The 25,527-nt window shown below is 49.9% G+C and overlaps 2 protein-coding genes across 4 annotated transcripts in view; both read left to right on the forward strand.

The window, feature by feature from the left end:
• Window positions 1–477: 477 nt before the first annotated feature.
• LOC144505262 (early growth response protein 1-B-like) lies at window positions 478–5,023 on the forward strand. The gene is made up of 2 exons (XM_078231306.1): window positions 478–1,061; window positions 2,471–5,023. The coding sequence occupies exons 1-2, from the start codon at window positions 641–643 to the stop codon at window positions 4,201–4,203; spliced, it is 2,154 nt and encodes a 717-aa protein (XP_078087432.1). The 5' UTR covers window positions 478–640; the 3' UTR covers window positions 4,204–5,023.
• Window positions 5,024–11,562: 6,539 nt separating this feature from the next.
• LOC144505263 (polyadenylate-binding protein-interacting protein 2-like) overlaps window positions 11,563–25,527 on the forward strand; it is a 47,390-nt gene continuing 33,425 nt past the window's right edge. Inside the window, exons 1-3 of one of the 3 annotated variants that reach the window (XM_078231309.1) lie at window positions 11,563–11,928; window positions 14,747–14,893; window positions 24,773–24,952. In XM_078231309.1, coding sequence (XP_078087435.1) covers window positions 14,756–14,893; window positions 24,773–24,952 — 318 coding nt within the window. In that variant the 5' untranslated portion in view covers window positions 11,563–11,928; window positions 14,747–14,755. Of the gene's footprint in view, window positions 11,929–13,047; window positions 13,233–14,746; window positions 14,894–24,772; window positions 24,953–25,527 lie in introns of those variants that run through there. The other 2 variants (XM_078231308.1, XM_078231307.1) reach the window with 2 other exon arrangements.

Genomic DNA, 25,527 nt, shown 5'->3' on the forward strand with positions numbered 1-25,527 from the left:
TTGCTGGTGATGGCTGGAGTTTTGCTGGCGATTGCTGGAGGTTTGCTGGCACCTGTTCTGCCCAATGTTACTCCGAGTTTCTGCCTTTAATCAGAATGCCGCTATCGTGTGTGTGAAACACGGTGATGTACTTTGAAAAGTGTATCTGCGGCTGTGGCGTGCAGCCAGCAGCCTGATCTTCATTGAGAGACTGTGTGCTGGCCTCGGCGCTGCTGCTCCAGCACTTTCTCCTCTCCCACTGTCATCCAACGGAAGATCCATATTTGGTCTATCTGAGGTAGCCGCCGGATGTCTAAATATGGGTTGAGGGAATGAGTGACCAAATATGGAGTGGCGAAGCCCTGGGTCTTCCGGGAAACTTCCCCTTGGTCAAGTCAGAGGTGGGGAGAGCACTTTGGGGAGACGGGCAGTGTGCGGCTAATTCCTGATTTCCAGCACTGCTTTCTGGGCTCCCTGGGGGACAGTGGGGCATCCTCTGCTCCTAGTCCACAGGGAGCTCCCCAGGCTCGGCTGATAGCCCAAGGACGTCACGGAGTGCCGAAGCCGGAGCTGCCCAAACATGGGCTTCCTGAGCTCCAAATTTGGGCATGTACGTCAGAGGCTGGGCTGAGCGGAACCCGCTAAATAGACAGAGCTCCCAATGCTGGCGAGGAAAGGATTCATTCAGCGGGGGAGGAGAGAGACACACAGAGAGGGGCAGAGCAGAGAGGAGAGCAGCCCGGCTCAACTCAGTCAACTAAACACAGCATCCTCCCCACAACCCTGTCCCCGAGCTCTCTGTCCCCGGGCTCTCTGTCCCCGGGCTCCCTGTCCCCGGGCTCTCTGTCCCCGGGCTCTCTCTGTGCCCTGTGCCCAGGCTCCAGCTCTATTGGACGGAGATAGCTTCGCGATGGTGACCAAGGCGGAGATCATGTCCCCTCTGCTGTCGGAACCTCTGTACCACTCGGTTGACAGCTATCAGAAGCTGGAAGATGTGATGATGACAGGAACTCTGGTGACAGCCTCCACCGACCAACCCTTTTACGGGGAAGCCCTGGAGCAGTTCGAGCATCTGTCAGCAGGTGAGTCCCAGACTGCGAAATCCCACCTGGCATCCCAGAGACCGAGAAATCCCACCCGGGATCCCAGACTGAGAAATTCCACCCGGGATCCCAGACTGAGAAATCCCACCCGGCATCCCGGACTGAGAAATCCCACCCGGCATCCCGGACTGAGAAATCCCACCCGGCATCCCGGACTGAGAAATCCCACCCGGCATCCCGGACTGAGAAATCCCACCCGGGATCCCAGACTGAGAAATCCCATCCGGCATCCCGGACTGAGAAATCCCACCCGGGATCCCAGACTGAGAAATCCCGCCCGGGATCCCGGACTGAGAAATCCCACCCGGCATCCCGGACTGAGAAATCCCACCCGGGATCTCCCGAGACCGAGAAATCCCACCCGGGATCTCCCGAGACCGAGAAATCCCACCCGGGATCCCAGAGACCGAGAAATCCCACCCGGGATCTCCCGATACCGAGAAATCCCACCCGGGATCCCAGAGACCGAGAAATCCCACCCGGGATCTCCCGAGACCGAGAAATCCCACCCGGGATCCCAGAGACCGAGAAATCCCACCCGGGATCTCCCGAGACCGAGAAATCCCACCCGGGATCTCCCGAGACCGAGAAATCCCACCCGGGATCCCAGAGACCGAGAAATCCCACCCGGGATCCCAGAGACCGAGAAATCCCACCCGGCATCCCGGACCCAGCTCAGCTCGCATTGCGGAACCGTGACGTGTGTGCGTGTGTCTGTCGTTCAAGGTGATAATGATGCTATACCGTGTGCGGGAGACGGGAAACGAGAAAGGAGCTTTCCCTCGATTTAGGTGGGATTCTTAAACCATTGAACACATGGGGAATCTTCTAATCTGCATTATTTATCACTGTACAACGCTAGGAATCAGCCAGCTGGAGGGCAGGGAATAAATACCTCGAGGGTAGTACCTTACACAAAAACATTTCTCCCTCCCTCCCTCCTCCACAACACCACCCCCATCCCACACACAGACGCACTCTCACACACCGACAGGCATTCACACACAGACACACTCATACACACACCACACATACATACAGACACACACACAGGCACTCAAAAGAGACATACACATACATAGAGGCACACACAATCAGGCATTCACACATACACCACACAGAGACACATACAGGCATACACACGTTGACCCAACTACAGACAGATACAGATACACACGGAAGAGACACACAGGTAATAAACATTGGGGAACAGTGAAATAAAGTCACTGATAAAGAGGGCACACACACAGATACAACATACAGATGCTGACGAGTGACCAGCAAACACATATAGAAAGAACTGTACATTAATATTTATATGAAGCACAATTTCCGGCAGATTGAAATGATATTCTGACTGATAAATCTTTTTTCCTTTATTGTTTCAGATACGTTTACAGATATTTCATCTGGCATTGATAAGTCCCTCCTTGAGTCTTATTCGAACCAAAACTGCCGCCTGCCATCCATTTCGTACACAGGCCGTTTCTCACTGGAACCTGCTTCAGGCAACAGCAGCCTGTGGCCCGAGCCACTCTTCAGCCTCGTCAGTGGCATTGTCAGTATGAGCGCCTCTTCCTCCAGTCAGCCCATCAGTTGCTCCGGCCAACCAAGTGAATCCACTGCAATCTACTCGTCCCCTTCAACTTTAACTAACTCCAACTCGGACATGTTCACAGGCCAGTCTGAGGGATTCCCGAGTGCCAGTAACACTATCCAATACCCTCCTTACTCCAACACAAAGAACTGCAACACAAGCTACCAGCTGCCAATGATCCCGGACTATCTGTTCAGCCAGCAGGAGGACATCAGCATGAACACGTCTGACCAAAAACCTTTTCAAACATTGGAGCCCAGAGCTCAACCTTCCCTCATCCCCCTGTCCACCATCAAAGCCATAGCCAACCAGAGCAGCTGTCCTCAGTCCAAGAACACTAACAATTACCACTCTCAACTGATAAAACCGTCCAGACTGAGGAAATACCCCAATAGGCCTAGCAAAACCCCTCCTCATGAGCGACCATATGCCTGCCCCATGGAGACTTGTGACCGCCGTTTCTCCAGGTCTGATGAACTCACTCGCCACATCCGGATACACACTGGTCAGAAACCTTTCCAGTGCCGGATCTGCATGAGAAACTTCAGCAGAAGTGACCACCTCACAACTCACATTCGCACACACACCGGCGAGAAGCCTTTCGCTTGTGAAATCTGTGGTCGGAAGTTTGCAAGAAGTGACGAGAGGAAAAGACACACAAAGATTCACCTGAGGCAGAAGGAGAAGAAAGCAGATAAGGCCCTGTGTATCTCCAGCTGTACAACTCCACCTTCAATCACTTTCCCAGCCCCAGTAACCAACACATATCCCTCTGCAGTAGTGAGCACTTCATTTGAATCTGCAGTTACCAACACATATCCCTCTGCAGTAGTGAGCACTTCATTCGAATCTCCAGTAACCAACACATATCCCTCTGCAGTAGTGAGCACTTCATTTGAATCTGCAGTAACCAACACATATCCCTCTGCAGTAGTGAGCACTTCATTTGAATCTGCAGTAACCAACACATATCCCTCTGCAGTAGTGAGCACTTCATTCGAATCTCCAGACACCAGCACATATCCCTCTGCAGTTGTGAGCACTTCATTCGAATCTCCAGTCACCAGCACATATCCCTCTGCAGTAGTGAGCACTTCATTCGAATCTCCAGTAACCAATACATATCCCTCTGCAGTAGTGAGCACTTCATTCGAATCTCCAGTAACCAACACATATCCCTCTGCAGTAGTGAGCACTTCATTCGAATCTCCAGTCACCAACACATATCCCTCTGCAGTAGTGAGCACTTCATTCGAATCTCCAGTAACCAATACATATCCCTCTGCAGTAGTGAGCACTTCATTCGAATCTCCAGTAACCAACACATATCCCTCTGCAGTAGTGAGCACTTCATTCGAATCTCCAGTCACCAACACATATCCCTCTGCAGTAGTGAGCACTTCATTTGAATCTCCAATCACCAACACATATCCCTCTGCAGTAGTGAACAACACCTACCCTTCAGTAATCTCACCACCTTCTGAAATGCCATCCACTCTAACACCAAGGACAATTGAGATCTGAAGTTATTCACGTCTCCAACTATGGACATGTTTTACATAAATAAACTTCACCTTGCTATCGTGTACTTGTGCCAAGCATTCCCCCATTCACAGTTCTGCAGGTACTATTCATGTGAAGAATGTCTAATGGGGTTGGGGGGGGGGGGGGAGCATTCGCATATTCCATCCTGTACATTTGGAGTTGACAGGGCATTTGGTAAATGTTCTATTGTGCAATGCTATTTTCAGTTCCTTTCAACAAAAGAAAATTCACTTGGAACGTAGTGAGGTGGCAGCATGTGCAGGATATATTCTTTATTCTGTGGAGATCACCTTGGCACTCCCAAGTGGCAGAACTTTGCTTTTTTTCAGTTGGGTTTAAAGTTATCAGAAGTCTGTGTGCCTTTTTTGTGTGGCTTGCTGACATGTGTCTGTTGGTGGATGCACTGCATCAAAGCCTTAAAGGTGAAAGGGGAGAGATGATCACTAAAGGCACTTTGCAGATGGAGGGAATATTAGAAAGAAGGGGGAAAAGGGAAGAAATGCCAAAACATTTCTTTCGAATGTAAGCAAAAAAATATCTAAAAAGTATATTTTTGTAATCTAAGTGTAAATAGTTTCAGAGGCCGGATGTTACTGTTACCTACCAAGTAGGTCTGTATTTTTTGTATGTTCTCAACATGCATTTCACCAGGTGGATACATTTCAATGTAGTGTTTGTAAACGGAGCTCCTGACTGTTCTCGCTTCTTACACATTGGAATGCGCTTTACTGCCAATTGGATATTTGGTGTAAAATATATCCTTGAGGGAAAAAAGCAAAATAAATCTTTAAAAGATTTATCTCTTAATTTGTCTGTCTCTTGACTCCTGGTTAAAAGGCAAAGAATTTCCAAAAGTGAATTGCATCCTGATGCAATCACGCCCCAGAGGAAAACATGCACTCCACAAACAGAGATATTCACTGCCAAACCAAACACATCCACTTACAATCCATGTACATCTACTCACAAGTTCATTACCCAATTAGAAATACTGAATCTAATTGAAATCAAAGTGATTAGTACTGCTGCCTCACAGTGCCTGGGATCTGGGTTTGATTCTAGCCTTGGGTCACTGTCTGGGTGGAGTTCGCGTGTTCTCCCCGTTTCTGCATGGATTTCCTCCGGGTGCTCTGGTTTCCTCCCACACTTTAAAGATGTGCAGATTAGGTGGATTGGCCATGCTAAATTGCCTCTTAATGTCCAAAGATGTGTAGGTTAGGGGGATTGGTCATTGGGTGGGTGGGGTAGGGGGAGAGTCTGGGTAAGATGCTCTTTCAGAGAGGCAGTGAAGATTTAATAGAACGAATGGCCTCCTTCTGCACAGGAGTGATTCTATGGTTCTGTTGACATGGTAAAATATAGCTGAGTAATAAGTCAACTTTAAAGAGGATGTAGAACCACTACAGTCAAGATATAACTCCAAAAAGGGGAAAGATAGGACAAAAAGCCAGAGCACCCTGGATGATGAAAGAAATAGTAAGATGAAGCAGAAAATGTGATGATAAAAGATGTCAGGTGAACCAGAGCCCGAGTGAAAAACTTGGGATGTGCATGTGGTGCAACACAATGATAAACATGCACTCCCCAAAGAAAAAAAATTAACAACCCTAAAACCATTCACTCAGACGCAAACACTCACTCCCCAGACGCAAACACTCACTCCCCAGACGCAAACACTCACTCCCCAGACGCAAACACTCACTCCCCAGACGCAAACACTCACTCCCCAGACGCAAACACTCACTCCCCAGACGCAAACACTCACTCCCCAGACGCAAACACTCACTCCCCAGACGCAAACACTCACTCCCCAGACGCAAACACTCACTCCCCAGACGCAAACACTCACTCCCCAGACGCAAACACTCACTCCCCAGACGCAAACACTCACTCTCCAGACGCAAACACTCACTCTCCAGACGCAAATACTCACTCCCCAGACATTTGCTTTTGAGACAGGTGTATTCATTTGCAGTGCAATTGCTCTCTGTCCCCATACAATCATGACTTCAGGTAAGGGCTTTGATGATGCTTCTGTTGGTATTTGTGAGGTTTGCGTATTGTGAGTGTAAGTTTGCTGTAATTAGAGTCTTTCATTTTTGTTTGGCATATTCAGATAAAATTGGGAGTTTATATTTTTTCAGTGAATGGACTAACTGTCCATATTTTAGCATGCACGTCAGTCTTTTTACATGACTTCAATAAATTTCATGGTGATGTTTGTACGCACAAAAATATAAAATCTTTATGTTTCCACAGGGTAGCCACTACAACAATGCAGCACTCAGTCAGTACTGACCCCTCAACAACGCTGCGCTCCCTCAGTACCGACCCTCTGACAATGCAGCACTCACTCAGTACTGACACTTTGACAATGCAGGGGTGGCACGGTAGCACAGTGGTTAGCACTACTGCTTCACAGCTCCAGGGACCTGGGTTCGATTCCTGGCTTGGGTCACTGTCTGTGTGGAGTTTGCACATTCTCCTCGTGTCTGTGTGGGTTTCCTCCGGGTGCTCTGGTTTCCTCCCACAGTCCAAAGATGTGCGGGTTAGGTTGATTGGCCATGCTAAAAAAAATTGCCCCTTAAGAGTCCTGAGATGAGTAGGTTAGAGGGATTAGCGGGTAAATATGTAGGGATATGGGGGTAGGGCCTGGGTGGGATTGTGGTCGGTGCAGACTCGATGGGCCGAATGGCCTCCTTCTGCACTGTAAGGATTCTATGATTCAGTACTGACACTTTGACAATGCAGCACTCCCTCGGTATTGACCCTCTGACAATGCAGCGCTCCCTCAGTGTTATGAAATGGGATCCCCCATCTGAGAACTAACACCTAACCACTCAAAGAGGAGCCTTATAATCTGTAAAAGTATGAAGTAGTACAATCTGTGCTTCAGCAACTTTTAGTGGTTAAATCAAAATAACTACCTGACACTCTCTTTAAAGTCAATAAGTAACAATTTATTTCTCCAACTAACAGTGAACAAGTTAACTAAACTATTAACAAACCGAATAAAACATGATTCTAATGGATGCTGTTTAGATACAATTCCTACTTAATAACAAAAAAATAGAATTATAGTCACTCTCTGAATTACAACCAGGTTTGTCATCTCCTGGAATATTTTGGGCTTTCTCTGTTGATTCGTTCTATCTTCTTTGGTATCTTCACTTTTGAGATGGAGATTACTCTAAGACATGGATGAGACTGTAGATGGCAGTTGCCCTCTCTGCTTTTGTCCCATTGCCTCCTTCCTTTTATACCTGTGATGACATACCAATATCCCCTACAATATGATTGATCCCAGTTTGCCAAAACCATCAAATTTAAATCTATTAGGTTGCTGGTATCCAAATACCTCATTTAAACCGATTGGTTGAATTAAAAATAAATCAAAAACCTGTTTGTTGTCTTGGCAACACTGCTGCCTGGCTCTTCATTACAAATGTTTCAGTCTAGGACCCCATATGCACCTGCATTTTTAAAAACTCTCTAAGCACAGAATAATACACCACTTTTTTAACAGAACCATGCAATGCTTTCTGCTTTTAGCATTTTACAATTTTACAAACATCAATCTACCATTATTCTATGCAACTTCGCAACACTCAGTACTGACCTTCTAACAATACAGCAATCCTTCAGCACTCTTGATCACCTCTTTGATATTTTGCCGGTGTTTTTTCACAGCAATGTCTTGGATATTTGCCTTTAATCCATGAACATTCCAGGGCAAACAATGCAGACTTTGCCACTTTCGGCATTGTTCTGAAGTGAAAACAAGAATGAGAATTTGAAGAGTGATGTGTTTCCAGACTGGGACCCAATATTAATCAGCAAGAACAGAGTGTGACAAGTAATCAGAACTTGTTGCATGGAATATGGCTTTCACAGCCATATTTCCTTCCTTGGTGACTGTCTCCATCTACGACTCTCACTACATGGATTCCAACTGAAGTTCCATCCCTCATCTTTCGAATTCACCCAGGTTTACAGGTATCTCCAGAACATACAATGCTTCGCGGACTGATGTTCTCGCCACATCCTGAGATCCATGCTCAGTGCCATGCACCACATATACTTGATATCTCTCTCTGAAAGCACTGACAAACTCTATCTCAAAGCTGTCTTTGTCCCCGGATTCACTTCATTCTTCGTCTCATCCAACGCATTAACAAGAAACGTTTTCTCTTCCTTTTAGGTGTTAAGGAACGCAAGCTCCAACACCCATGTAGGGATCCTCTATTCACTTCCGTCCTTTGAATCCCATTCCTCCTAACTCCTTGCTGCATATTCACCATACCTTCTGATCTTCCCTTTTCTGAGGCTGTGCGTGCAAAGGACTCGGCTTTGTACCCTTACATTCTCACCTCAACTAATTTCAGGCTCGACATCATGCTGAACTCTTCTTCTGCTGTCTTTGTTTCCATGCTCACTTCTTTGGGCAGGACCCCCACCCCCCCCCCCCCCCCCATTCATCAGATCCTTTCCCCCTTCCACAGCTCCTTCATTGGTACATCAACAACTATTTTGGTGCTGCTTCATGCTTTCACATGGACCTGGAAAAATTTATCAATTTCACTTACAATTTTCATCCCTTTATCACCTTCACATGGTCCATATCTGACACTTCTCTTCAATTCCTTGACCTCTCTGTCTCCATTTCCGGTGATAAATTGCCCACCAGTATCCATCACAAGCACACAACTACCTTCAATAACAGCACTTCTCACCCCAAATCCTGTAAGGACTTCATCCCATTCTCTCAGTTCCTTTGCCTCCGCCACATCTGTTCTGATGGTGTCACTTTCCAAAATGGCTCTGCTGATATATCTACAACTCAAAGGGTCATGCAAACCTGAAGTGTTTGCTCTATTCTCTCACTCCACAGATGCTGTCAGGCCTGCTGAATTTCCAGCATTTTCTGTTTTTTGTTTTAGATTCCAGCATCCCGTAGTATTTTGCCTTTATTATAGAACTTGTTGCATGTTCATTCATTGGCAGCTGTGGATTGGATGAAAGCAAACAGAACTGGTCTGAAAGTCATTAAACAACAAGCTACAGTCCGTAAAGATTAGTACAGTACAAAGCAATTATATCAACACCCAGGTCTTGTTTTACAAGGAGAATAAAATAGGCAGTCAGGCTGAACAATTTCAACATTGTCCTTCCCCTCAGCTTGTTGCTCCAATACATGGTTCAAGAACTCTTGCTATGAGGTCTCCATACATTATCAGCACTGAGTTCACAACCCAGTTTTTACATTCTCTACCCAACAGTGACTTTTATCCTTTCTGAGCAGAACCAGGCAAGAGAATTGGCTCAATTATGTTGGGAGACTGAATGAAGTATGCCTTTATGGGAGACTTGCTGATAGATTTTAAAAGGGTCTGTTTCATTCTCCTAAATACCATTTTTATTGAACCCACTGCAGTTTGTACTGAATACAACAATAAACAGTCCATTTGCTGAATGTTAGAGTATGAATGTATTTCGTTCCATTGACTCTGTAATGCCATATTAACTTGTGTCATTAAGTCTGGTCTTTGAACTCGAGATGCGACTGCAAGGGCAGAATATTGCACCTACACTGATCAGTTACAAAGAAGGTCATCCATGTACAAACAAAGCAGACTTCCTCTGTCCTTTCCTTTCTCACAATATTTTACACTGCTGTGTATTTGCACCAGCTATTTCTTACTCTTTTCTCCATCCACTCAGTGCCTGTGGTCTGCAGAGATAGGGTGAGACTGAGTATGGATGATGGCATGCTGTGATAACGCATAGTTGGATGGTGTTTTGCCTGTCCAACAATTCGATGCTTGCTCTGAACCTCCAATTGCTGCACCTCTCAATAAAGCCCACATTGATAGAGTAGCATTCCCTTAATACTGATTCTGATAGTGCAGAGATCCCTGTGGCAACCCTCCAACAGTGCAGCATTTCCTCAATATTGACCGCTCAACAATGCAGCACCCCCTAGGTACTGAGCTTCCAACAGTGCACTGCTCCCTCTGTACTGACCTGCAGGACACCCTTCGTACTGACCCTCCAACACTATGCCTCTTGCTCAGTACTGACCCTCTCATCCTCCTCCAACAGTGTAGCACTCTTGCAGCACTGACTGTCCTGCAGTGCAGAGCTGGAACATCAGAGTAGATTATAAGTTTGTCTCTGTGCAGTTGTCCTAATAGCAGGAATTCTACAGAGTGAAGAAAGGATAATTTCTTACCCCATCTCCAGCTCCCAGCACCCCTGACGGGTTTGCAAAGGTGGATGGTATGACATTGGCAGGTAGGTGCTGTGATGGACGGTTATTGGATACGTAGAAAAGTGTGAACTTGAGGTGGAGTGAGGGAGGATGGAAAGGGGTGATGGCAACAGGGGGGGGGGCAACAGTGACGGGGTGATGGAGGTGGCAGCAATAAGGGGGTGATGGGGCAATGGTGAGTTGACAGAAATGGCGTATGAAGGTGAGATAACAATGATGGGGGAATGGTGAGCGATGGTGACAGGGCGCAATGGTGACAGTGGCGACAGTGATAGAGTGAGGATGATGGGGGGGACGAAGGCGATAAGGGGTGACAGTGACAGAGGCAATGGTGATGAGGATGGCGAGGGGGAGATGCCAATGGGGTGGGGGGGTGAAGGTGGCAGCTGAGCAAGGGTGCTGGGAGGGGTCATGGTGACAATTGGGCTGTCTGAGTGAAGGTGTTTTGATAGGCACTGTGACTAGCGGCAATGAATTGAGATTGCTGTTCTTACTCAGATTACCAGTCGTTACTAATTGTAGTTTTACTGTTTCTGAGAGCTTCTTGGGCACATTTTGTCTGCAATGCTTCCTACATTACTACTCTGGCTGTGCTTGAAAAATAACTTACCTACATTAGAACAGTTAGAGGTGTTCCTGGTTTATGTATCAACGCATTTCAGCTAACCGTATGGCTGAGAATAGCTCAGTAGCAATGGCTGCCCTGTGGACTATGAAAACATTGCAGCTACTGCTGACATCAACACTTGGCTGTGCTCCAGCCTCAGCAATATCCACTTTAATCTCCTCTCTAGTCTCTGCTTTCCCCCACGCTCTGTCTTTCCATCTCCTCCACTCGCAGCCTCGCCTTCACTGTCGCTGTTTGCTGTAGAGAATTGTAGCATGTCCTGAGGGGCTAGGTGTGTCAGTCCAAACACACCCATTTTTAAAAAAATAGTTACTGTCATATGACTTTGTATTCAATTAGCCAACCCAAGCGGAAATTTCCGTTTGCTCAGGAAGGCCCATATCTGGAGATTCCTGTACTCCATATAAGGAATTTCCTGTATCCACAGATGGTGTTTCCTGCCCTGTTATTGACTTTGCAGTTGACACGATGCAAATCTGCTGGTTTGCAATCATAGGCTGAGACTGCATCAAGAGCAATGTGGGGAGCCCAGGGAGCTCGACATTGCAATGTCTGCTCACAGGAGGCTCCAGATTTATGAGATAGCACGCTGGGCTGGCGGGTTCTAATACACAAAATTCAATCACCCTCTGCTTTCCAACAGTCTAGATTGTGTGCGTGTGGGCACATACCCGCTCAATAAAATCTATTTCTGCAAACTGAACAAAACTCGGGAGTGACAACCCTCCGTCCAGCTGCAGCGAAGGGTTTTAAATGATATTTTGCTGGATACGGGTTTTATTTTTGTCGAAAGAAATGCCATCAGGTACGTGACACAGCAACCCCAGTGCTGCATGACAGGAGGCAGAGACCAGAAATTATACAGCAGTATATTACAGCACACCCTCCCCCTACCCCCACACTCCCTCCCTCTCCCACCTCGCCCCCACCCTCTCTCCCCCCATACCCCCCAACCGCACCATACCCCCAACAAACCCCCGCCCCAAACCCGCCATACCCCCCACTCCATACTCCCACACCCCCGCCCCAAACCCCCCACCCCATACTCCCACACCTCCGCCCCAAACCCCCCACCCCATACTCCCACACCTCCGCCCCAAACCCCCCACCCCATACACCCACACCCCCCCGCCATGCCCCCCAACAACCCCCACCACGTCCCCCCAAACCCCCCACCCCATACACCCACACCCCCCGCCATGCCCCCCAACAACCCCCACCCCATACTCCCACACCCCCCGCCCCAAGCCCCCCACCCCATACCCCCCACCCCATACACCCCACCCCATACACCCACACCCCCCGCCATGCCCCCCAACAACCCCCACCCCATACTCCCACACCCCCCACCCCATACACCCACACCCCCCGCCATGCCCCCCAACAACCCCCACCCCATACTCCCACACCCCCCACCCCATACACCCACACCCCCCGCCATGCCCCCCAACAACCCCCACCCCATACTCCCAAACCCCCCACCCCATACACCTACACCCCCCGCCATGCCCCCCAACAACCCCCACCCCATACTCCCACACCCCCCCGCCCCACACCCCCCGCCCCAAACCCCCCACCCCATACACCCACACCCCCCGCCCCATACACCCACACCCCCCGCCATGCCCCCCAACAACCCCCACCCCATACTCCCACACCCCCCGCCCCAAACCCCCCACGACACCCAGCCTCATATCCCCCGACGACCCCCACCCCGGCCTCTCCACCATGACCACCCCCACGGATTCTCCACCACGATCCCCCCGCCCACCCCACCACGGATTCTCCACCACGTCCCCCCATTACCCCCCAACCCCATGACCCACCGCCACACGCCCCGCAACCCCTTCCCACCCCCCCCCCGTGTTATGTGTTCTCCCGATGGTGATGTCAACATGCAGTGGGCGGTGCGCCATGACCTAACAGAGTCCTAACGGCACACGTTCAGCGTGATGAGGTGTTTCCGGTTGGTGTTGGTTGATCCGGGGTAATCAGTGAGGAGATTGTCAGCGAGCGGCGTACGGAGCTGGAGATAGAGAGGCCAGCCAAGAGGAGAGGAACGGGGTCCGAGGCGGACACACTGAGCTCAGGAGGCGGCCTAACGGTAGAGTGAGTGTGGAGTGGGAGCGTCGAGACAATCCAGCGGGAGAAGCGACTCAGCCTCTTCGATTGACATCCGGGAGACTGAGCTCCACACATGGGGGTGGGGCCCCGGGGGCGGGGCATCGGAGAGGGTCGCAAGGGGCGGGGCCTGGAAGGCAAAACACATGAAGTCCATTGGGGCAAAGCATGTAGGGGGCAGAATATAGTGTTGCAGTTTGGGTGAAGAGAAAGATCAGCTTCGTATGTGATAGGACCATTTAAAAGTCTGATGTCAGCAGGTAAGAAACTGCATATTCAGGGTGCGTGGGGTCCTTGATTATGCTGGCTGCTTTCCCAAGACAGTGGGAAGTGTATGATAGAATCATAGAAACCCTACAGTGCAGAAGGAGACCATTCGGCCCATCGTGTCTGCTAATCCCCTGAGACTGGGGTCAATTTAGCATAGCCAATCAACCTAACCCGCACATCTTTGGACTCTGGGAGGAAACCGGAGCACCCGGAGGAAACCCACGCAGTCATGGAGAATGTACACAGACACCCGAGGTCAGATTTGAACCTGGGTCTATGGAGCTGTTAAGCAGCAGTGCTAACCACTTTGCCACCGTGCTGTAGACTGAGTCAATGGATGGGAGGCTGGTTTGCGTGATGGACTGAGCTATGTTCACAACACTGGGATTCAGTGATATGGGAAGTGGGCGGGAAGGTGGAGTTGAAACCCAGGATCAGCCATGATCATATTGAATGGTGCAGGCTTGATGGGCTGAGTGGTCTACTGCACCTTTTTCTTATGTTCATACCATCCCATCCCTTTCCAGGGGTCTTGGTCCCCTTTTGCACTATCTCATCATCCTTATCCACAGGGTATCAATCTCCGATACGCACCATCTCATCCCTATCTATGGCTCCTTGATCTTCCCTCGCACCAGCCTCCTTTCTATAGAGTGAAGAGTATTAGAAGTGCTCCTTTGGCTATTTGCTGCCACCTTCAGTCACATTCTATAACTGCGACCATTATCCCAAATGATTAATCTGCTGAGTTCTTGGCGTTGCTCTTATTCTCTGTATTGCAAATTCATGCTGCTGGTTATGAGTTGTACAGGGGGGGTTATGTGATACTGCAGACAGCATTTGACCATCTAACAGCGTGAAATAGGAGTGGTTTTGCAGTATTTGTTTTCCACTTTGAGCAGTTGAGGGTGGCACGTTGGCACAGTGGTTAGTACTGCTGTCTCACAGCGCCAGGGACCCGGGTTCAATTCCCAGCTTGGATCACTGTCTGTGTGGAGTTTGCACGTTCTCCCCGTTTGTCTGTGTTTCCTCCCACAGTCTGAAAAGACGTGATTGCTAGGCGCATTGGCCATGCTAAATTCTCCCTCCGTGTACTCAAACGCGCCAGAATGTGGCGACTGGGGGATTTTCACAGTAACTCCAATGCAGTGTTAATGTGAGCCTACTTGTGACTAATAAATGAACTTTAAACTTCATGTTTGGGACGACACTAAGTTTTTTGTTTCAAATAGGTTGTAAAAATGAAAGATCCAAGTCAGAATAATAATACTCCAAGCATCAACAGTGATGAAGTTGTTCTAAATGGTCACTCACACGATGAGGATAACCCATTTGCAGAGTACATGTGGATGGAAAACGAAGAAGAATTCAATAGGCAGGTGAGCACTGAAATGGCTCTTTTATAAATTTTTATTTTTAGACACAGTTCAGACCTAGGCATGTTGTTTTTCTGTCCTGGGCTAGGCTCCTTATTAGCAGAAGTCACTGTTTATTTCTGTTTCACCCCAGTAACATAACCCAGCTGCAGCAAGAAATCCTGATTGTGTGTTAGAATTGAAACGGGGTTCTCACTTTGATTTAATTCTTTCACAGTGTGGAAATTTATACGCCCACTTAGATTGGTAAATGTTAAGACAACTCATCAAATTAACTAACTTTAAATGACTGTAAATACGAATTTTGCAATATATTCATCTGGAATACCCATTAATATATTTATTCTTCAGCTCTGTTTGATAATCGTATGCTGTATCTTTACAAACATGAGGACAAATTTTCTGCAGTTGTCACATACCTTCTTCACCTGGTTGATTGGATGCACCAGCTTCCTAAACCCCTACCTTTGATTGTTTAGCTGAATGTGACTGCCCTCACCCAGTTCCATTCTTAGCCAGAGAATCTCCTGCAATGGCTTCTCTTCCAACCCCTATACAGTTACTTTTGGAGTCTCCCAGCGATGTGTACTTGGCCCATCTCTTATTCCCCATCTACAGGCTTATCAAGAATTGAAGTCAATGGGAATAAACAAAGAACAAAGAAAATTACAGCACAGGAACAGGCCCTTCGGCCCTCCGAGCCTGCACTGACCATGCTGCCTGACTTAACTAAAACCCCCTATGCTTCCGGGGACCATATCCCTCTATTCCCATCTCATTCATGTACTTGTCAAGACGCCCCTGAAAAGTCACTACCGTATCCGCTTCCACTACCTCCCCCGGCAACAAGTTCCAGGCACCCACCACTCTCTGTGTAAAAAATCTGCCTTGTACATCTCTTTTAAAACTTGCCCCTCGCACCCTAAACCTGTGCCCCCTAGTAATTGACTCTTGCACCTTGGGAAAAAGCTTCTGACTATCCACTCTGTCCATGCCTCTCATAATCTTGTTGACTTCTATCAGGTCTCCCCTCAACCTCCGTCGCTCCAGTGAGAACAAACCAAGTTTCTGCAACCTCTCCTCATAGCTAATGCCCTCCATACCAAGCAACATGCTGATAAATCTTTTCTGTACCCTCTCCAAAGCCTCCACGTCCTTCTGGTAGTGTGGCGACTGGAATTGAACACTGTATTCCAAGTGCGGCCTCACTAAGGTTCTATAAAGCGTCAACATGACTTGCCATTTTTAAACTCAATACCCTGGCCGATGAAGGCAAGCATGCCGTATGCCTTCTTGACTACCTTCTCCATCCGCATTGCCACTTTCAGTGACCTGAGTACCTGTATTCCCAGATCCCTTTGCCGATCAATACTCTCAAGGGTTCTGCCATTTACTGTATATTTCCTATCTGTATTAGACCTTCCAAAATGCATTACCTCACATTTGTCCGGATTAAACTCCATCTGCCATCTCTCCCCCAAATCTCCAACTGATCTGTATCCTCTGATGGTCCTCATCGCTATCCGCAAATCCACCAACCTTTGTGTCGTCCGCAAACCTACTAATCAATCCAGTTACATTTTCCTCCAAATCATTTATATATATTGCAAACAGCAAAGGACCCAGCACTGATCCCTGAGGAACACCACTTGTCACAACCCTCCATTCAGAAACGCACCCTTCCACTGCTACCCTCTGTCTTCTTTGACCGAGCCAGTTTTGTATCCACCTTGCCAGCTCACCTCTGATCCCATGCGACTTCACCTTCTGCACCAGTCTGCCATGAGGGAGCTTGTCAAAGGCCTTACTGAAGTTCATGTAGACAACATCCACTACCCTACCCTCATCAATCATCTTCGTCACTTCCTCGAAAAACTCGATCATGTTCGTGAGACACGACCTCCCCTTCACAAAACCATGTTGCCTCTCACTAATACGCCCACCTATTTCCAAGTCCAAGTCTGGGAATCTGGGAAAGCTCTCCATTGAACATTCCTACACAAACAACAATGTTTCTGATTGTTTAAGGCAAATCACCAGAATATCATGCAGGAGATTCTCAATGACATTCCCTTCCTCATAGGGTCAAAAATGGGGATGTTCGTTGATGACTGCACAATGTTCAGCACAATGTTCAGCACCATTTGCGACTCGGATACTAAAACAGTCCATGTCCATATTTAGCAAGACCTGGGCTGCTAAGTGGCAAGTAATATCCATGCTACATAAGTGACGGCAAAGACCATCTCAAACAAGGGAGAATGTAACCATTACCCCATGACATTCATTGACATCTCCATTGCTGAATACTGTACTAACGACATCCTGTGAGTTACTATTGATTAAAAACTTAACTGGACCAACCATATAAATAGTGGTTACAAGAATAGGTCAGAGGTTGCAGAGAGTAACTCACCTCCTGACTCCCCAAAGCCTGTCCACCATCTACAAGACACATGTCGGGAGTGTGATGGAGTACTCTCCACTTGCCTGGATGAGTGCAGCTGTCAAGAAGCTCGACACCATCCAGAACAAGGCAGCCCGCTTGAATGCTCCATTCCACAAACATTAACTTCCTTCACCACCAATGAACACTGGCAGCATTGTGTACCATCTAAAAGCAACACTCAAAAACTCACCAAGGTTCCTTAGGCAGCACCTTCCAAACTTCCAAGCACTACCATGCATAAGAGCACCATCACCTGGAGGTTCCCCTCCAAGTCATTCACCATCCTGACCTCAAAATATATTGCATTCTTTCAACTGTCACTGGGTGAAAATGCTGGAACTCCCTCCTAAACAGCACTGTGGGTTTACCTACAATTCAGGACTGCACCGGTTCAAAAAGACACCAGCACCTTCTGAAGGGCAATGAGGGACGGGGCTTGGCAGTGACCTCAAATTCCATGAAAGAGTAAATAAAGCTTGGTATGGCTCCTGCTCTGCCCAAGACTGCAAGGAACCAGAAAATGACCAATGAACCTGGACAGGTGTCAGATCTCTCAGTGGGAGAGCATCTTGGGGATAGCGATCATAACTCTATCTCCTTTATGCTTGTATTGAAAAAAGAGAGGATCAGGCAAGCTAGGAAAGTGTTTATATGGAGTAAGGGGAAATATGAAGACATAAGGCAGCAAATTAGAGGAGTAAATTGGAAGGAGGTATTCTCGGGGAAATGTACTGAAGAGAGGTGGCAGTTTTTCAAGGAATGTCTGTCTAGGGTTCTACAGGACAATGTTCCAAGCAGAAGGGAGGAGTTGGTAGGTTAAAGGAACCGTGGTGCACGAAAGCTATGCGGGACCTAGTCGAGAAGAAAAGGAAAGCAGACAAAAGGTTCAGAGAGCTTGGCGAAGATAGGGATCTAGATGAGTATACGGCTTGTAGGAAGGGATTAAAGAAGGAAATTAGGAGAGCCAGAAGGGGTCACGAGAAGGCCTTGGCAAGTAGAATTAAGGAAAACCCTAAGGTGTTCTATAAATATGTGAAGAGTAAAAGGATGAGATGTGAAGGGGCGGCACGGTAGCACAGTGGTTAGCACTTGCCCGCACATCCCCCATCCATCATGCCTTCTCCAGTCCCCGCTCGCGTCCACCCATCTCGCTCGCCCCAAAATCACACTCTTGCTCGCACTCATCCACCCACCCCCCCGCACCGCACTCGCTCGCCCCCTCCATTCTCACCTGCCATGTACGCTAGCCCGCCACCCGCACTCAGTCGGAGTCTCGCTGGCACCACCCCCCCCCCCCCCACCCATCTCGCCTGCACCACCCTCATACCCGCTCATTTGCCCCTGACCTCCGCCGCCCGCAAGCTGTCCCCTCGCGGGGGAGGGGGGCGCCAGCAGGGGGCCGCAGGGAGGATGGTGGGGGTGGGGGCCGAGTGGCGGACGGGGGGGTGGGGGCGGGAGCGGGAGGCAGGGGCCGATGGCAGGGAGGGAGGGGGCACGGGCCAACGGCTGGGGGGGGGGGGGGTGTGAGAGAGGAGGCAGGGGCCGACTGGGGGAGGGGGGGGGAAGAGGCGGGGGCGAACGGCGGGGAGGGGGGGGGGGCAGAGGAGGCAGGGGCCGACTGGGGGAGGGGGGGGGAAGAGGCGGGGGCGAACGGCGGGGGGGGTGGGGGGTGAGGAGGCGGGGGGGGGGGACGGCAGGGGGACGCACCCTCACTCCCCCCTCCCACGCCCCCGCTCCCTGACTTGGGAATTTTAGAATGAAGGTGTTGCTGGATCGGGGCCAGATTCAGCTGATAAGTGACCAGAATGGGTAAAAGTCAGGACATGCAGCTTCATATGAACTTAAAGAGGTCTCGGGGGCAGGGAATTCATATGGTGTTCGTGGAAGTGGAAATGACTAGGGTTGGGAAGCATTTTCCGATCAGGGCCAGTGTGATCTCCTGGACTCGTTTCGATCGCCCCAGGGGGTCGGAGAGGAATTTCCCAGATTTTTTTTCCCCATATTGGCCCTGGGGTTTTCACTCTGGGTTTTCGCCTCTCCCTGGAGATCACATGGTCTGGAATGGGGGGGTGGGGGTGAGTTAATAGGTTGTGATGAACAAAGCATCGTAGCTGTGAGGGACAGCTCGGTGGATAGGATATTGGTATGTAGATAGGCTGGAAAATTGGGCGGGGATCCTGGATTCAGGATTCAATCCTGGACCGGGGAGCGGCGCGGGCTTGGAGGGCCGAAGGGCCTGTTCCTGTGCTGTATTGTTCTTTGTTTGTTCTTTGTAAAGTTTTCAATGAAGAAAGTGGAAGGACAAATCAGGACAGCATTAAATCAAGAGCTAACAGCATGGCTGACCATTTCAATTGCATAACCGAGCAGGCTGAAGCGAAAAGATCATGGCGACAGGAGGGTCATGGCAATAGAGTGGAGGCAGGGCTGGAAGGACAGCTTTGATTTGATCTGATTTGTCACATGTATTAACATACAATGAAAAGTATTGTTTCTTGCGTGCTATCCAGACAAAACATACCATTCATAGAGAAGGAAACAAGAGAGTGCAGAATGTAGTGTTACAGTCATAGCTAGGGTGTAGAGAAAGATCAACTTCATGCAAGGTAAGTACATTCAAAAGTCTGACTCAAGCTGTTCTTGAGTCGGTTGCTTTGTGACCTCAGACTTTTGTATCTTTTTCCTGAAGCAAGAAGGTGGAAGAGAGAATGTCCGGGATGCGTGGGGTCCTTAATTATGCAGCTGCTTTGCTGAGGCAGTGGGAAGTGTAGACAGAGTCAATGGATGGGATGCTGTTTTGCGTGATGGATTGGGCTACATTCATGACATTTTAACATAGAAACATAGAAAAACTACAGCACAAAACAGGCCCTTCAGCCCCACAAGTTGTGCCAAACATATCCCTACCTTTTAGGCCTACCTATAACCTTCCATCCTATTAAGTCCCATGTACTCATCCAGGAGTCTCTTAAAAGACCCGACTGAGTTTGCCTCCACCACCACTGACGGCAGCCGATTACACTCGTCCACCACCCTCTGTGAAAAACTGCCCCCTAACATTTCCCCTGTACCTACCTCCCAGCACCTTAAACCTGTGTCCTCTTAGAATCATAGAAATTCATAGAAACCCGACAGTGCAGAAGGAGGCCATTCGGCCCATCGAGTCTGCACCGACCACAATCCCACCCAGGCCCCACCCCCACATATTTACCCGCTAATCCCTCTAACTACACATCTCAGGGACAATTTTTAACCTGGCTAATCAACCTAACCCGCACATCTTTGGACTGTGGGAGGAAACCGGAGCACCCGGAGGAAACCCACGCAGACACAAGGAGAATGTGCAAACTCCACACAGACAGTGACCCGAGCCGGGAATCGAACCCGGGACCCTGGAGCTGTGAAGCAGCAGTGCTAACCACTGTGCTACCATGCTGCCCGCGGGAGGCGAGGGAAGAGGTTGCAGAGCCTCTGGCGATGATATTTGCGTCGTCGATGGAGATGGGAGAGGTGCCGGAGGATTGGAGGATTGCGATGTGGTTCCTATTTTCAAGAAGGGGAATAGGGATAGCCCAGGAAATTACCGACCGGTGAGTCTAACCTCAATGGTTGGTAAGCTGATGGAGAAGATCCTGAGGGACAAGATTTATGAGCATTTAGAGAGGTTTAGTATGCTCAAGAATACTCAGCATGGCTTTGTCAAAGGCAGATCGTGCCTTACGAGCCTGGTGGAGTTCTTCGAAAATGTGACTCAGCACATTGACGAAGGGAAAGCAGTAGATGTGGTTTATATGGATTTTAACAAGGCGTTCAATAAGGTTCCCCATGCAAGGCTTCTAGAAAAAGTGAGAGGGCATGGGATCCAAGGGGCTGCTCCCTGTGGATCCAGAACTGGCTTGCCCAGAGGAGGCAGAGAGTGGGTATAGATGGGTCTTTTTCTAAATGGAGGTCGGTCACCAGTGGTGTGCCCCAGGGATCTGTTGTGGGACCCTTGCTGTTTGTCATTTTCATAAATGACCTGGATGAAGAAGTGGAGGGATGGGTTGGTAAGTTTGCCGACGACACGAAGGTTGGTGGGGTTGTGGATAGTCTGGAGGGATGTCAGAAGTTACAGAGGGACATAGATAGGATGCAAGACTGGGCGGAGAAGTGGCAGATGGACTTCAACCCAGATAAATGCGTAGTGGTCCAATTTGGCAAGTCAAATGGGATGAAGGAGTACAATATAAAGGGAAAGACTCTTAGTACTGTAGAGGATCAGAAGGACCTTTGGGTCCGGGTCCATAGGACTCTAAAATCGGCCCCGCAGGTGGAGGAGGTGGTTAAGAAAGCGTGTGGTGTCTGGCCTTTATCAATCGAGGGATTGAGTTTAGGAGTCCGGGGATAATGATGCAGCTTTATAAGACCCTCGTCAGACCCCACTTGGAGTACTGTGCTCAGTTCTGGTCGCCTCATTATAGGAAGGATGTGGAAAAGATTGAAAGGGTGCAGAGGAGATTTACAAGGATGTTGCCTGGATTGAGTGGCATGCCTTATGAGGATAGGCTGAGGGAGCTCGTTCTTTTCTCCTTGGAGAGACATAGGATGAGAGGAGACCTAATAGAGGTATACAAGATGTTGAGAGGCATAGATCGGGTGGACTCTCAGAGGCTTTTTCCCAGGGTGGAAATGGCTGCTATGGCGGCACGGTAGCACAGTGGTTAGCACTGCTGCTTCACAGCTCCAGGGTCCCGGGTTCGATTCCCGGCTCGGGTCACTGTCTGTGTGGAGTTTGCACATTCTCCTTGTGTCTGCGTGGGTTTCCTCCGGGTGCTCCGGTTTCCTCCCACAGTCCAAAGATGTGCGGGTTAGGTTGATTAGCCAGGTTAAAAATTGTCCCTGAGATGTGTAGTTAGAGGGATTAGCGGGTAAATATGTGGGGGTGGGGCCTGGGTGGGATTGTGGTCGGTGCAGACTCGATGGGCCGAATGGCCTCCTTCTGCACTGTCGGGTTTCTATGAATTTCTATGATTCTAAGAGGACACAGGTTTAAGGTGCTGGGAGGTAGGTACAGGGGAAATGTTAGGGGGCAGTTTTTCACAGAGGGTGGTGGACGAGTGTAATCGGCTGCCGTCAGTGGTGGTGGAGGCAAACTCAGTCGGGTCTTTTAAGAGACTCCTGGATGAGTACATGGGACTTAATAGGATGGAAGGTTATAGGTAGGCCTAAAAGGTAGGGATATGTTTGGCACAACTTGTGGGGCTGAAGGGCCTGTTTTGTGCTGTAGTTTTTCTATGTTTCTATGTTAAAATGTCATGAATGTAGCCCAATCCATCACGCAAAACAGCATCCCATCCATTGACTCTGTCTACACTTCCCACTGCCTCAGCAAAGCAGCTGCATAATTAAGGACCCCACGCATCCCGGACATTCTCTCTTCCACCTTCTTGCTTCAGGAAAAAGATACAAAAGTCTGAGGTCACAAAGCAACCGACTCAAGAACAGCTTGAGTCAGACTTTTGAATGTACTTACCTTGCATGAAGTTGATCTTTCTCTACACCCTAGCTATGACTGTAACACTACATTCTGCACTCTCTTGTTTCCTTCTCTATGAATGGTATGTTTTGTCTGGATAGCACGCAAGAAACAATACTTTTCATTGTATGTTAATACATGTGACAAATCAGATCAAATCAAAGCTGTCCTTCCAGCCCTGCCTCCACTCTATTGCCATGACCCTCCTGTCGCCATGATCTTTTCGCTTCAGCCTGCTCGGTTATGCAATTGAAATGGTCAGCCATGCTGTTAGCTCTTGATTTAATGCTGTCCTGATTTGTCCTTCCACTTTCTTCATTGAAAACTTTACAAAGAACAAACAAAGAACAATACAGCACAGGAACAGGCCCTTCGGCCCTCCAAGCCCGCGCCGCTCCCCGGTCCAGGATTGAATCCTGAATCCAGGATCCCCGCCCAATTTTCCAGCCTATCTACATACCAATATCCTATCCACCGAGCTGTCCCTCACAGCTACGATGCTTTGTTCATCACAACCTATTAACTCACCCCCACCCCCCCATTCCAGACCATGTGATCTCCAGGGAGAGGCGAAAACCCAGAGTGAAAACCCCAGGGCCAATATGGGGAAAAAAAATCTGGGAAATTCCTCTCCGACCCCCTGAGGCGATCGAAACGAGTCCAGGAGATCACACTGGCCCTGATCGGAAAATGCTTCCCAACCCTAGTCATTTCCACTTCCACGAACACCATATGAATTCCCTGCCCCCGAGACCTCTTTAAGTTCATATGAAGCTGCATGTCCTGACTTTTACCCATTCTGGTCACTTATCAGCTGAATCTGGCCCCGATCCAGCAACACCTTCATTCTAAAATTCCCAAGTCAGGGAGCGGGGGCGTGGGAGGCGGGAGTGAGGGTGCGTCCCCCTGCCGTGTCCCCCCCCCGCCTCCTCACCCCCCACCCCCCCCGCCGTTCGCCCCCGCCTCTTCCCCCCCCCCTCCCCCAGTCGGCCCCTGCCTCCTCTCCCCCCCCCCCTCCCCGCCGTTCGCCCCCGCCTCTTTCCCCCCCCCCCTCCCCCAGTCGGCCCCTGCCTCCTCTCTCACCCCCCCCCCCAGCCGTTGGCCCGTGCCCCCTCCCTCCCCGCCATCGGCACCTGCCTCCCGCTCCCGCCCCCACCCCCCCGTCCGCCACTCGGCCCCCACCCCCACCATCCTCCCTGCGGCCCCCTGCTGGCGCCCCCCTCCCCCGCGAGGGGACAGCTTGCGGGCGGCGGAGGTCAGGGGCAAATGAGCGGGTATGAGGGTGGTGCAGGCGAGATGGTTGGGGGGGGGGGTGGTGCCAGCGAGACTCCGACTGAGTGCGGGTGGCGGGCTAGCGTACATGGCAGGTGAGAATGGAGGGGGCGAGCGAGTGCGGTGCGGGGGGGTGGGTGGATGAGTGCGAGCAAGAGCGTGATTTTGGGGCGAGCGAGATGGGTGGACGCGAGCGGGGACTGGAGAAGGCGTGATGGATGGGGGATGTGCGGGCAAGTGTGAGCGAGGCAGCGGGTGAGAGTGGAGGGGCTGCCGAGCGAGTACAGTCGGTGAGACTCGGAAGGGAGGGTTGGGCTAGAGCAGGGGGCGGGCCAGAGCAAGCAGGGGCAGGTCAGGGAGAGCCCGAGGGAGCGGGTGAGAGTGAGCGAGGGCGGTGGTGCTGGGATCAAGCCGGCGGTACAGGAGCGAGCAAACGAGGGGGGAGGTGGGTGCGGGGGGAGCCGGCAAGCCGGGGGGTGGGGGGGGGGTATGGGGGGCCGCGAGCGGGCGAGCGAGATCAGAGCTCTCAAATGCTTACTTTCACATGCTGAGAAGTGTGAAGGGTTGGTATAGAAACCATGGCTTTGGTTCATAGGGGATGTGTTTTGCACCAATCAGTAAGGAGCCTTTGTTTTGATCCATGCAGATTGTAGAGGAGTTATGGGAGGAAGAATTCATCGAGCGCTGCTTCCAGGAGATGCTTGAGGAAGAAGAGGAACATGAATGGTTTATTCCAGCACGGGATCTGCCGCAGACCATCGGGCAAATCCAGGAGCAACTGAATGGACTTGTCATCAACAGCAATGGATCAGTGGAGGACCTTGTGGTAAGGAAAACCTCATTTTCAGGGCCAGCTAAAGTACAGAATGAGTGTGGGTCAGGGTGCTTGTACAAGGTATAGGACATGGATGGTTGAGCATAAAGGGAATGTTCAGAGCAGGGGTAACAAGTCTTGGACAGAGGTCAGGAACAAGGATCGAGGAGGGGTGCATGGTTGCTGCTGGGAGTGTGGGCACAGGACCAATATTAGTGGAGGTGAATGCACATATGGGGCATGAAGCAGTAAAGGGCAGTGTTTCAAGGTGTGTACAGTATACCCTTTGTACAGGGTACAAAGCTACAGGGCACGTGAGTGTGGGTGCAGGGCACGTGAGTGTGCAGAAACAGGAATTGCCCATGCAGGCCGCCTGTGGCAGGTGCATTTTCATGATTTGGGGGCAGAGACAGAGGGGCGGCAGAATACCTGTCCCTTTACCCTCATCACTCTCACTCATTCCCCCACTGCCCTACTACCTGCTTTCCCCCTCCCCCACTGCCTTCTCCCCCCTCCCTCCCACCCCCACTGCCCCACTGCTTGCCTTCCCCCCCCCCCGCTCCCTTCTTCCCCCCCCCCGCTCTCTT

Source organism: Mustelus asterias, chromosome 16 (genome assembly GCF_964213995.1).
Source record: "Mustelus asterias chromosome 16, sMusAst1.hap1.1, whole genome shotgun sequence".
Taxonomy (NCBI): Eukaryota; Metazoa; Chordata; class Chondrichthyes; order Carcharhiniformes; family Triakidae; genus Mustelus; species Mustelus asterias.